This window comes from Oncorhynchus keta, chromosome 10, assembly GCF_023373465.1.
Source record: "Oncorhynchus keta strain PuntledgeMale-10-30-2019 chromosome 10, Oket_V2, whole genome shotgun sequence".
Lineage (NCBI taxonomy): Eukaryota > Metazoa > Chordata > Actinopteri > Salmoniformes > Salmonidae > Oncorhynchus > Oncorhynchus keta.
This window is the reverse complement of record NC_068430.1, coordinates 53,346,249-53,360,903: the sequence shown is the minus strand read 5'-3', so window position 1 is coordinate 53,360,903 and position 14,655 is coordinate 53,346,249. Positions and strand designations below refer to the sequence as shown.

The window sequence follows — 14,655 nt, the reverse complement described above, 5'->3', positions numbered from 1 at the left end:
TACTTAGGTGTCTGGTTAGACTGTAAACTCTCCTTCCAGACCCATATCAAACATCTCCAATCCAAAGTTAAATCTAGAATTGGCTTCCTATTTCGCAACAAAGCATCCTTCACTCATGCTGCCAAACATACCCTTGTAAAACTGACCATCCTACCAATCCTCGACTTTGGCGATGTCATTTACAAAATTTATTTACACAATATACACAATTATACACAATTCAAGTATGAAGTAACTTGCCAGCAACCACATCGACAGACTTATTGGAAGGACCACAGCAGAGAATAACTTCTTTCTTGTCCTTGTCCTTCGGATTTTCAAATATCCTGGGGTTTTTGGAGTTCATCACAAGGAACCAGTACACAATGTAAACTCCTAAGACAGTCTTTCCAGTCCCTATGAAACATGTGTGTATTTTTTACTCGAGTAAACATAGCAATGGGCAATAAAACAGCTTCAGGTATTCTGGTAGTAGTACTGTATTTGTTAACTTACCAGGTGGCCCTTGTATGATTGTGAAGTTGTTATTCAGAGCTTTCTCCACTGCATCAATTTGACTCTTATTCAGCTCTGGGAGACCCTCTGGTGCCTTTTCCCTCATGAGTTGGTACCGTGGTGGTACAACAGATTGCGAAGCTACAATCCCAAGCAAGACCACAAAACAATACTTTCAAGCATTTAGCTTAATTAAAAACAAGGTTGTTGTATATTCCCACAGATATAAAATGGGGTTACTTTACCTCCTTTTGGAACGTGTTGTCCTCGGGCTATTTTCTGAACAAGCTCATTTGCAGACACAATGTTGTTCACAGCCATTTCTTTACGTCTAGACAGTAGAAATGTTAACAACCATTCATTATGTATACTGAATTAATTATGGGAACATTATGTCCATCCAATAAAAATATGAGATTTTTTTTTACATGATCTAATTTTAAAGAGTGCACTTAAAAATAAATCTTATTTTAAAATGTGAGTATTACTTTATATTTAACTGCAGCAATGACCAGGTATTTACTAAAAATGGTAGTTACATTTGAAGCACCATTTTGACAACTTAAATGAGACTTAATTAATAACGGTAATACATTTGTTCAATGACAATTGTTCAATCTCTTTTTTTTGCATACTAATTTAATACTTGCACGTCTGTCAGAAGCTTTGGGATTATCTCAACCGTGTATGTTGTCTTTCTCTGGTAGACACACTCTGGAATGGTATCCATTGGCAAGTGGTTGATGTAGAAGTGCACTTTTCTGGCTTGATTTTGGTTGTTTTTTGGTTCTTCAAAGTTGGTTGTAAACACCATGTGCCACCCATGTGTAATTCTTAGGGTCGACTACTTCCTCTGATTGGTCAGGGATTGAAGTCAGTTTCAATCCCCTTTTTCGGATGCACAGAAAGCACTTGCTAAGGTCGCATTCAATGGCCCATTCTTTAATGTATTTGAGTGGAAGTTCGAAACTTCCTTTCAGTCTGTTTTTCCCTTGCTTCAAGTTCAGCTTCAGGTCCTCAATTATTATGCTGTCACTTTCATCCACAGCATTGTCTGCAGACTCCATCTCACAAAGTGGTCGCCAGATCTTCACATACTCTCTTGCATTGCAATATTCACTCTTGGATGGACAGTCTGCACGTTTGGAAAAAGATGTGATAGGACTGTGGGCATGGTCTACACACACCTCAAATATTGGTTTGATGCACACCAACTGAACAGTGGGTGTCCAATAACCTTTTTTTCCTTCAGATGTCATTTGGACTTGAAGTGTGTCTCCCGGCATCAAATGTAGGGTAAGATCAACATTTCAAATTTTTCAGCTTGTCCATGTGCAGTTCTATGGGAGTCATTCCCAGCTTCAAGCAAATCCACCTTGGCATGTTTTGAGAGACTCTTTACATTTTCTGTTTGCTTTGTTGTGGCATCTAGTATGAGAGACCTTGCTATGTTCCATTTTTCATGGCCCATTTCATTAACAATGGCTTGCCAAGTCTTTTGTTTTGCTTGATGCAGGCAGCTGAACTTTGCACCTTTTTTAGCTCTTGGTGAATTTTGGCAGTGTCAATTGAGTACACTCGTCTTCTCCATGTCAGAGTCATTTGGTTCTCACTTGAATCGTACAGTGGTTGATCCTTCGGTTGCAAATCTCTGTACCTAACAGGCAAACACTCTGGAAAAGAGTGCCTGTCGAACGGAAATGACAGCTTGAAACTGTCTCCTGCTGCTACACCAACAACAAATACTAGCTTCAGAGAATTTTGTTTCTTCATGTTGATGGCGAAAGATATCATCGCAGCCTTCTTTTCATAATCATTGGCCTTCTTGTAGCTGTCTTCAATCTTCTGACACAGAATGTCAATCTCCTGTGGAGAATATTGGACCAGAGTGCCGCTTAGGACTGAATGCAAAAGCCTTTGCAGGATAATGTAAATTTTTAGCGACGTATGGGCGAGGATGCTTGTGTATATGACTCAAGTTTTAAGGAATAGTGCCCAACCTTTTCCCGGGATGAATTGGAGCGGATGACGTAGGCTTCGTCAAGACACTTCCTAAACTCATATATCACTGGAAGGAGCTGGGGGTAGATGTCATCTGTACCAATCAGATCAATCATTGTGTCAGTGTCAACTTCCTCTTTCTTGGCAGCTGACAGGATCTCATTCCATATTGATGTTAGCACGTAGAAGCTTTTGCTCTCCATGGCCTCCTGGTCAAGTTGAATGTCACGGTCAAGGTTGTGCCTCAGGTGTAAGGACAGTGGTATGATGTCTTTGTATCGCTCTTTCAAGTCTTCTAACATTTCAGGGTCAGGGCTTACTTGACATCGGAGTGGAGTGCAGAACATGGTTTCATTTGCATTGATCAAAAATTCAGACACAGAATGGTTGAACAGTACACTAAGCTCCTCAATCATCTGACTGGATCTCCTCTTCCCTGGCTTCTGGTGATCGTCCAATTGTCTATAGCTCCAATCCTTGCCAAGCCTGGCCTTCCTTTGGACTTTGGCAAAACGATATGCCACAGAAACACAGTCTTCTAAAGTATCAAACTTGGCCTCTTCTCCTGACCACTTACTGATGATGTCCTCTGCCTCGTCATAAGACAACTTTCTATCGGACTTGATTTGCGAAAACTGGAATTTCTTTTCGGTGAATTTGTGTGTTGCCTTGTCCACTTTTACCATTAACGAAACTACCTTTCGATCTATACCAGGCAGGAGACTCAAGTGGTAGATGCTAACTGGTTTTGGGAACATGTAAACAGGTTCTTCTCTAGGGCTGTAAAATGTTGCACCATGTTTTTGTGCAGCATCATCCAATGAACCGCCAAGATTCACGAAACTTGCCACATCTGCTATGTGGACTCCAACCTCATAATGGCTTTCCATGTCAATGACACTGATTGCATCATCCAAGTCTAGGGATTTCTTTTGGTCAACAGTGAAAGTAATAAACTTTCGGGAGGTCCTTTCTGTTACTATTTTGGGTGTCTTTCCAGGTACATGGTTCAGCTAAAACATGGCTGGGAGGCAACGGTTGAACATTAAATTCTGCATCCAAAATCCTTAAGCCCTCCTCCAAAGGTGATCCTATGGAAAGAATGTCTATCACCTTCCCTAACGGATAGGCATAGTTTCCTTTGTTTTCTATTTTCGTTTTCCAGCAAAACACTTCCACCATAAATACATGATTGCGTTTGATTTCTTTATCAAGTTGATGATATCTGACAATCTCCCATTCTCCATCATTGTGCTTCCATATTGGAATTAAATTGTGGCTCTTCTTGCTGACCAAGGTACATATTTTGGTGGTGTTTGTGTTGAGTGGTACCATCATTTTTCTGAGGAATTGATATTCAGTCTTCGTTTTGGGTTTCTGGTAATCTTCAACTTCAAGGGTACAAGCAAACACACGACGGGATTCAGCTGCCTTGATGGTGCCTAACACTTTTCCTTGTGGAATACCCTCACAAGGAACTACTTCGGCCACCATTTCATCACCACTGAAGGACTTGCCGAGGTTACATCTACCTTTGATGATAATGTGGTTAGTTGGGTTGTCAAATGGAATGATATAACCTGCATTATGTTTCTCCATGACCAATTCACCTCGCTTGTACACATTGGGCTGCTCTCTCAACAACTGCAACAAGGCATCTCTTTCAACTTTGGCACTATCGTATAGTCTCTTTCGTTCCAGTAGTGTGTAGTGTGCCCTGTTTTGCTCCTCTTGTAGTTCTTGGAGAATAGCATCAATGTTGTTCTCTGTATCGAACATAACTGACTGAGTGCTGCTCTCATCCAGGTATTCTGTCCTTTGGAATCTTGAGATTTCCTTGATATCGCCATCAATGAAGTCATTGGTAAGGTGTTTCGGTTCAGCACTTCCCTTGCTAATACAATGGTGAATGTAGCTTCTCCAGATTCTTGAGCACTTCCCAAAGTAGCAAAGCGCAGCAGCATCTCCAACCACAACAACCTGGGATTGAGCCCTAGTCATGGCTGTGTTCAGCATGCGAGCATCGTAGAAAAACTCCACACAATATGAGTCAGGAGGGTGAAGGCTGTCACGGGTTTGAACGGCAGTCATTACTATTGCTCTGAACTGTTTGCCTGTCAAGAAAGAATGAAAGTGTTATATGGTTAATTAACAACCCATTATTTTGATGAATAGAAAGGTTTCAATACAAAGATCAAAATAACATAAAATAAATGAAGTCAACAAAAATATTACAAAAAAAAGGTATTATGTTAACAAATCATGTGTTAATTTCTGATTTGAGTCGACATATGCAGCTACTGTGAACGACGTTTGCTCGAATGCAAGAGCATTGCCTTTAAAAGCTGCATAGTTCGCAAAGCGCGATCGGAATAAATTCCAGACGAAATCTTTGAGTTGTTTTTCATGATAAATACCTTGAACATTGGATATGTTCTCCACAGTCACTCGGCCAAGGAATCTTTTCTGAAGCTCTTTTCTGATCATTGAAACCTATGAATACATAAATAATGTCAACCAAAAAAGTTATGGACATAACACAACATTGACTTGAGAGGTTTTTCCTCATTTTCACAACAAATGCATTAGAATTATTAAACTGTGCACGGTAATTGATTACATTTTTTTTTATGAGGAACAACTGTTTCACCTGGCATCGTTCAGAGAGAACACAGCTTGAGCTTTGGTCATGATTCCCCCATGCGATTGGCCAATCTCTGAGCAGATTTTGCACTATTTCAACCACGCATTCAACCTCGTCAAGATCAAACCATGACATGGATGCGGTGTCCAAGTGGGATTCTCCTCTGACATGGTGAAACCTCAAAGGGTGGCTGTTCGGATGAGCTGGAACATTACCAACAGCCTTGATGGCATCCGACTTGCCAACGTAGAAGTGAGTGGACACAAATTCTCTTTTCAAAATCTCTTTTGTGTTGCGATAGTTCTTGTGAAAAAATATTCTGCTTTTCAAAGCTGTACTACTTTCACGGCCTTGATAGAAGTGGAACAGGCGGTTCGGCAAAGAGTGATTGGAGTGTTGGTCATCGTCCGTTGAAAATAGTTTTGGTTCCATCTGCATGTGATCTCCAGCTAGAACCACCCGAGTTACTGGCCCTGCCAGACCAAGGGGCATTAGGGCTTCACATTCGAGCATCTGGGAGGCTTCGTCAATCAGGATGTGGGTGAAGTAGCCATCGGAAAGATTCAGGTCATTGAAGTGTCTTGCCATTGCAGTAGTTGTTATGACTATTCTGTGGTGATCCAAAGCAGATTTGGTAGGAGGTAGAAAAAACTGACCGTCTTTGGATAGAAGGCAGTACTTCTGAGCGATCTCATCCGTAGAACTTACTAGAACCTCTTGTTTATTTGCTTTTATTCTCAGTGGCTTCATCTCAGGGTGTCCAGAGTTGACGTATGGATGGAAATGGTCTTTGATATACAAATCTGCAGAGCTGACCAGAGAAAGAGAGGGGTTAACTATGCTTACCATTAAAATGTGACTGTCCTTAAAACCAGAATGGAAAACTGGTCTCCCTACTTTTTCATGAAATGTATGTTGCACCAGTAATTAAAAAGCAGGTACATTACAACTACAAGTGTGTGTGTGTTAACATTTGGATTCAAATCTGTGTATTAACATTGGGATTAGTACATGGCACAATACTTTTAAATGTTAATTTATAACTGTCAAACCCATATGAGGCTTACACAATTCAAATGATTGATGACCTATGACCTAACTGTGCTATCTTAATCATTACACAGAGGTCAAATAAAAGTATTTTGTTGCAAATCTAATGTTTACAAAAATCTCACATATGTTATTAACAGTTTTAAGCACTATTATGTAACAATGCTTGCCTGTCAACTCAGAGCTGGAGTCAATTCAAATTGAAGAAGTACTGTAATCTTGAAATGTTTTTTTAACTTAAATTTTACATTAAAATAACTTCCTGAATTGACTGCATGTCAACTAATTGCATAATGTAAGACTGAACATACACAGCGCATTCGGAAAGTATTCAGACCCCTTTTCCACATTTTGTTGCGCTACAGCCAATATTCTAAAATTGATGAAATATTTTTTTCTATCATCAATCAATAGCTTATTATGGAAATAATATAAAGACAAAGCGAAAACAGGTTTGAACATGTTTCTGCACATTTTCTAACTACAAAAAAAACAGAAATACCTTATTTACATAAGTATTCAGACCCTTCGCTATGAGACTCGAAATTGAGCTCAGGTGCATCCTGTTTCCATTGATCATCCTTGAGATGTTTCTACAACTTCGTTGGAGTCCACCTGTGGTAATTTCAATTGAGTGGACATGATTTGGAAACGCACACACATATCTACAGAACAAGTCAAAAGTTTGGACCCACCTACTCATTCCAGGGTTTTTCCTTATTTTTCAATTTTCTTCATTGTAGAATAATAGTGAAGACATCAAAACTATGAAATAACACAGAATCATGCAGTACGCAAACAAGTGTTAAACAAATCAAAATGTATTTTCTATTTGAGATTCTTCAAAGTAGCCATCTTTTGCCTTGATGACAACTTTGTGCACACTTGGCATTATCTCAACCAGCTTCAAGTGGTAGTTACCCGGAATGCATTTCAATGAACAGGTGTGCCTTGCTGACAGTTCATTTGTGGAATTCTTTCTTGCTAAAGTTCATTTGTGGTAAAAGACCAAGTCCATATTATGGCAAGAACAGCTCAAATAAGCAAAGAGAAATTGCAGTCCATCATTACTATAAGACATGAATTGCAGTTGCAAAAACCATCAAGCTCTATGATGAAACTGGCTTTCATTAGGACCACCACAGGAAAGGAAGACCCAGACTTACCTCTGCTGCAGAGTATAAGTTCATTAGAGTTACCAGCCTCAGAAATGACAGCCTAAATAAATGGTTCACAGAGTTCAAGTAACAGACACATCTCAACATCAACTGTTCAGAGAACACTGTGTGAATCAAGCCTTCATGGTCGAATTGCTGCAAAGAAACCACTACTAAAGGACACCAATGAGAAGAAGAGATTTGCTTGGGAGACTTGTTTGGGAGACTTGCTTGCTTGGACACTGGACCGTGGATCGTCGCCGGGGACTCCGGACCGTGGACCGTCGGAGGTTCCGGACTGTGAAACGTTGCCGGAAGCTCAGAACTGGGAACTGTCACCGGAAGCTCCGGACTGGGAACTGTCGCCGGAAGCTCTGGACTGTGGAGATGCACTGGAGGTCTGGAGCGTCGAGCTGGCACAATGTGTCCTGGACAAATGACCACCTTCACACGGCAAGTGCAGGAAGCTGGCGCAGGATGCACTGGGCTGTGAAGGCGCACTGGGGATACAGCGCGTAGAGCCGACCCATGATATCCTGGACCGAGGAGGCGCACTGGGGACCAGGCGCGCTGAGCCGGCACAAGCCGTCCTGGACAGATACCCACTTTAGCACGACAAGTGAGAGGAGTTGGCACAGAACGCACCGGGCTGTGAATGCGCACTGGAGACACAGTGCGTATGACCGCAAAACATGGTGCCAGACCGGTCACATGCTCCCCACGGTGAGTACGGGGAGTTGGTTCTGGGTCAAAACCTGGCTCCGCCAACCACCCCGTGTCCCCCCCCCAAAAAAATGTTTTGAGGCTGCCTCTCGGGCTTCCGTCGTGGCAGCGAACCCCGGTGTCGTCGTTGTTGTTCCCTCGCTGCCTCCTGGCCACGCTGCTTGGTCCCTTTGTGGTGGGATCTTCTGTCACGATCGTTATAATGAGTGGACCAAGATGCAGCGTGGTATGGTTCCATCCTCTTTATTTTGAAGTGAAACTCAAAGGAAACAATAAATCACAAAACGAAACATGAAGCTACAATACTACTCACAGACAACTATACATAGTCAAGATCCCACAAAGCACAAAGGGGAAATGGCTGCCTAAATATGATCCCCAATCAGAGACAACGATAAACAGCTGCCTCTAATTTGGAACCACACCAGGTCAACATAGAAATATAATCACCTAGATGACCCACCCTTGTCACACCCCGACCTAACCAACATAGAGAATAAAAAGCTCTCTATGGTCAGGGTGTGACACCAACATGGCTACCATATTATTCTGCAGCGATATGCCATCCCATCTGGTTTGCGCTTAGTAGGACTATCATTTGTTTTTAACAGGACAATGACCCAACACACCTCCAGGCTGTGTAAGGGCTATTTGACCAAGAAGAAAAATTATGGGGTGCTGCATTAGATGACCTGGCCTCCACAATCACCCGACCTCTACCCATTTTGAGATGGTTTGGGATGTGTAGGACTACATAGTGAAGGAAAAGCAGCCAATAAGAGCTCAGCATATGTGGGAACTGCTTTCAAGAATGTTGGAAAAGCATTCCAGGTAAAGCTGGTTGGGAGAATGCCAAGAGTGTGCAAAGCTTTCATCAAGGCAAAGGGTGGCTACTTTGAAGAATCTAAAATCTAAAATATATGTTGATTTGTTTAATACTTTTTGGTTACAACATGATTCCATATGTGATATTTCATAGTTTTAATTACTCTACAATGCAGAAAATAGTACAAATAAAGAAAACCCTTGTATGAGTAGGTGTGTCCAGACTGGTACTACAGTATATATATACAGTATATACAGTGGGGCAAAAAAGTATTTAGTTAGCCACCAATTGTGCAAGTTCTCCCACTTAAAAAGATGAGAGAGATCTGTAATTTTCATCATAGGTACACTTCAACTATGACAAACAAAATGAGAAAAGAAAATCCAGAAAATCACATTGTAGGATTTTTAATGAATTTATTTGCAAATTATTGTGGAAAATAAGTATTTGGTCAACTACAAACAAGCAAGATTTCTGGCTCTCACAGACCTGTTGTCACGCCTTGGTCATAGTGTTTTGTGTTTTCATTATATATTTGGTCAGGCCAGGGTGTGACATGGGTTTAATTTTGTGTTTCGTATTGGGGTTTTGTAAGCATTGGGATTGCGGCTGAGTAAGGGTGTAGCATAGGTTGGCTGCCTGAGGCGGTTCTCAATCAGAGTCAGGCGATTCTCGTTGTCTCTGATTGGGAACCGTATTTAGGTAGCCGGGGTTTCACTGTGTATTTCGTGGGTGATTGTTCCTGTCTCTGTGTAGTGTTCACCAGATAGGCTGTAATTAGGTTTTTCACGTTCCGTTTGTTGTTTTGTATTTGTATAAGTTATTTCATGTATCACGATTCATTCATTAAACCTCTTAGTCCGCCCCATCCCGCATGCGGGATCGTGACTACAGCCTCAAGCTCATTACCATAACGCAACGTTAGCGATTTCTAAAAATCGCAAATGAAATGAAATAAATATGCCTGCTCTCAAGCTTATCCTTTTCTTAACAATCCTGTCGTCTCAGATGTTCAAAATATGCTTTAGAACCAGAGAAAATCAATAATTTGTGTAAGAGTGGTGATAGCTAGCTTAGCATTTAGCGTTAGCATTTAGCACGCAACATATTCACAAAAACCAGCAAAGGGATCAAATAAAATAATTTACCTTTGAAGAACTTCAGATGTTTCAATGAGGAGACTCTCAGTTACATAGCAGATGTCCAGTTTTTCCTGAAAGATTCTTGTGTAGGACACATCGTTCCGTTTTGTTACTATGCATTTGGCTACCGAAACTAACCAAAAATTCAGTCACCTACACGTCGAACTTTTTCCGAATTAACTCCATAATATCGACTGAAACATGGAAAACGTTGTTTGAATCAATCCTCAAGGTGTTTTGTCATATATCTCTTCATTGAAATGGCAGTCCTAGAAGCCTTCTTTGTTCTCTGATTCGGATGTAAAAATACTGGTAGCTGACTTTTGCGCACCAATTTCCACGCAGACACCGTGCGGGACACTTGGCAATTGTAGTCTCTTATGGTCAATCTTCCAATGATATGCCTACAAATACGTCACAATGCTGCAGACACCTTGGGGAAACGCTAGAAAGTGTCCGTTCATTCCTGTCGCTTTCACAGCCATATAAGGCGATCATGGAAAACGTACCTTCAGAAATCCTGTTCATTTCCTGGTCGCTCAAACATCTTGGTTTTGCCTGAAGCTTTTGTTCTAAGGCACTCACAGTGAAAATCTTTGCAGTTCTGGAAATGTCAGAGTGTCTTCTTTCCAAAGCTATCAATTCCAAGCATAGTCGAGCATCTTTTCGTGACAAAATATTGCGCTTAAAACGGGCACGTGTTTTTATCCAAAAATGAAATACTGCCCCTATAGGACTAACAGGTTAAAGAACATGAGTAACAACCACGCTGCATTTCGGTCCGACTCTCTTTCGACAAACGAAGAACGCCGTTACACCTGTAACTTCTTCTTTAAGAGGCTCCTCTGTCCTCCACTCATTACCTGTATTAATGGCACCTGTTTGAACTTGTTATCAGTATAAAAGACACCTGTCCACAACCTCAAACAGTCACACTCCAAACTCCACTATGGCCAAGACCAAAGAGCTGTCAAAGGACACCAGAAACAAAATTGTAGACCTGCACCAGGCTGGGAAGACTGAATCTGCAATAGGTAAGCAGCTTGGTTTGTAGAAATCAACTGTGGTAGCAATTATATGGAAATAGAAGACATACAAGACCACTGATAATCTCCCTCGATCTGGGGCTCCACGCAAGATCTCACCCTGTGGGGTCAAAATGATCACAAGAACCATGTGCAAAACTCCCAGAACCACACGGGGGGACCTAGTGAATGGCCTGCAGAGAGCTGGGACCAAAGTAACAAAGTCTACCATCAGTAACACACTACGCCGCCAGGGACTCAAATCCTGCAGTGCCAGTACATGTCCAGGCCCGTCTGAAGTTTGCTAGAGAGCATTTGGATGATCCAGAAGAAGATTGGGAAAATGTCATATGGTCAGATGAAACCAAAATATAACTTTTTGGTAAAAACTCAACTCGTCATGTTTGGAGGACAAAGAATCCTGAGTTGCACCCAAAGAACACCATACCTCTTGGCATGACTGAGGATAATTCCTGAGATCTCCAATCAGCAATGGAAACGATCTGATCCTCTGAAGTAATCCAGTTCTTCAGAAACATGATACACAGCATGCTTGGTCATTTTAGACGGACATAACAAATGCAACACTCAGTTTCTACATATTACCTTTTATAAGCATTCAGAATTAAACAAATGCGATACCTAGATCCTCATCCATTCATAAATGGTCAAATTTGATGTTGCCAGACATTAGGTAAAACAAAAGATGCTCTGGAGATCTATTGTAGATGTAAAATTGTTTTATAGAAAATAAACCACCTATATGTGCCATACATCTCAGTTCATAACAAAATACCCCCCACCCATCAACACATCTTCAATAATATCTGGATATACACATTATATTAAATATTCATAGTCATGGCACGCTTTGTGTAAGAGTTTATTGAAGATTGAAAGATGGAACATTTTGGGGGGAAAGTTCAACAAATAAATAAAGCTGTGAATTTTTCTCCCATCCTCCCCTGATTCAGAACATAGAATTTTTATATTCATGGCTTTGTGTAAGAACTATTGAAGATTGTAAGGCAAAAATACGTAAACTGTATATCTAGAGCAAGAGAGAGCCACAGGAGAGGACCGGGTTCTTTGGTTTATGGTTAATCCATCTGGTACTCTTTGATCAGGTGACGAAATACTATTGAACAAAAAGAAGTTGATGCTGGATAGTAAACAATGCCTTTGTGAAAACAACCTTCCAGAAGTATTCAAGGCATTCTCATATAGTGGAACATTTCAAAAACCTTTATTGTTTTATGGCTTATACATGGCAATCATTTAAAAAACACTGTGTTACGGCTACAACAGCCTTCATCAGGATCATCTACTTATTAGATGGTGTGGATTTACTCTCCTCGTTCATGGTAACGATGCATCTATTAAGATACCTAAAGAGCTCTTGCATAGCATTATATGAAGGCACAATGCTATGGATATATTTCATTAACCTTTAATAATGCATTTTGGAACTGTTAGAACACATTCATGAAATGCTTATAGATATATAATGAATGTATTTTGGATATATAATCAAAGTAAATTGTTACCAAAAAAAGACAGTGTTAAATTACTTTCCCATCACATGTCACTCTAAGTCCCAACAAAAGACCAATAATGTGCTTTTTTAACAGTAATTTCTGAAGTTACTGTTATGTAATTTAAGATCAAAACATTTTCTTTGCCTGTTTAATCTACTTACTTGGCTGACTTTTCACCAGGCAACAATTAGTCAATTTGTTGTCATTACAAAAAAAATGCACCATCAAGTAATTCCTGGTTTGGAATAGGAGGGGGAAGTAAGCAGGAGCCTCTGACACTTCCCATTCACAGTTTTATTATATCAACACGTCCATGTGTAGGCTACACATTGTAAATGAACTCCTTTTGAAAATATGAACTTACCACAATAGCTTCAGGAGGAGTTTTTAACAGGCATTACCCACTCAATTAAAAGTCCAGTTTTTTCTTCAGTTGTATCTCATTGTGGATGTTTGAGACAATAATCCCTCCCATCGCTGGAGGATCATTTCATTTGCTGTTGAGTTAAGTTTTGTTTCTGTCATTCTGGGCGTCGGCATCATGGAGTTACTCCAGTCTGAAAGCAGTGGTTCTCAACTGGTTTTGACCTTGGGGACCCAAATTGAAGCAGGTTGTCTCAGTCGCGACCCAATATTCAAATCCATTTTTTTTTTTTTGTCAAAATGCAATCTGGAAAACTGTTTTTAATGCTATATTGATAATACATGTAGCAATTATATGGAAAGGGAACATGATTCCCACCTTTATCATTGTCAATAATAACAATTTGACCATATTCTTGATGAAGAATATTAATAAGCTCACTGGTCTGGGACAACAAAATCTGCTAAATAGCACGGCTAATACAGTAGCTATATATTAAACATACTGTGATTTAAGAAAAATAGCTCAGATTAAATGACAAAAAAATGTAGGTTCATTATTATTTCTACAAACTTTCTAACAGGTTTGTCACCCCTAAAATAAAATCTACAAAATTTATTTTTTTAAACTCAGAAACCCACGACCCATTCAAAACATCCCAGGACCCAAATTTGGTCGCAACCCACCAGTTGAGAATTACTGGTCTAAAGCGTCGATGATATCACATTTAACATACAGTACTTTTTTGAGATTGGCCGCTTCGTGTTCGTGGGCGTGAACCTATTCAAGTAAGTAAATAAAATACATGTTTAAAAACTTTTAAAAAACAATTTATTACTACATTCATTACTACATGCCACTCCTCCACCGTTCGCCCCAGGCTACAAAGTGAAACAGGTCACATCATTATATCCTTCTCTTAAAGAGGAAAAAGAGCGATATGGGTTGCAAAAGGCAGAGAGAGGAATGCTGCTGTGTCTGAGGGCAGTACGGGTGATAGAAATGGTTTTGCATAACACTGCTTCGATCACAGTTGGTCAAAAAGTACAGCAGATCTGTATGTTCCACACGCTGTAGCAACCATCGTGAACAGCACGAAAGCACAATGTATTACTAGTGCGAGATGACAAAATGCGTGTTAACGTTAAATGGGGGAAGTCTGAATCCTGCGCCGGGTAGCCTGGGGCGGCAGGGTAGCCTAGTGGTTAGAGTGTTGGACTATAGTTATCGGAAGGTTGCAAGTTCAAACCCCCGAGCTGACAAGGTACAAATCTTTCGTTCTGCCCCTGAACAGGCAGTTAACCACTGTTCCTAGGCTGTCATTGAAAATAAGAATTTGTTCTTAACTGACTTGCCTAGTAAAATAAATAAGTAATCCTGTTGCCTGGGGAGGGAGAATCGCATGTATTTAACCCAGACCATATTACTTCAAAGCTGCTGCCTGTTTAGCAAGAGACAGAAGTATTGTACACAGACTGCTCTAGTTCCATGACCACAAAAGGGAAGAGGGTGACGGGATATTCTGTGTGTGACGACGGGGGATTAGTGTAGGCTGGCTAGCTGCCAGCTTCTGTGTCAGCCCAGGGGGCAGAGTTCTGCTTTGCTTTGGCAGAGGCTTGTAGGTTGTAAGAAGGGGAGAGGTGACAGGAACACTGTAGTGGAAATTTCCTGTATTTACCAAATCATGAGC

At 40.6% G+C, this 14,655-nt stretch overlaps 1 protein-coding gene across 1 annotated transcript; it reads right to left on the bottom strand.

Annotated features, from left to right (window-relative positions):
- Window positions 1-247: 247 nt before the first annotated feature.
- Window positions 248-13,027, bottom strand: LOC118389546 (helicase with zinc finger domain 2-like). The gene is made up of 6 exons (XM_035779442.2): window positions 12,966-13,027; window positions 5,147-5,951; window positions 4,914-4,989; window positions 741-4,610; window positions 496-636; window positions 248-396 (listed from the first exon to the last, which is right to left on the bottom strand). The coding sequence occupies exons 2-4, from the start codon at window positions 5,888-5,890 to the stop codon at window positions 3,433-3,435; spliced, it is 1,998 nt and encodes a 665-aa protein (XP_035635335.1). The 5' UTR covers window positions 5,891-5,951; window positions 12,966-13,027; the 3' UTR covers window positions 248-396; window positions 496-636; window positions 741-3,432.
- Window positions 13,028-14,655: the final 1,628 nt, after the last annotated feature.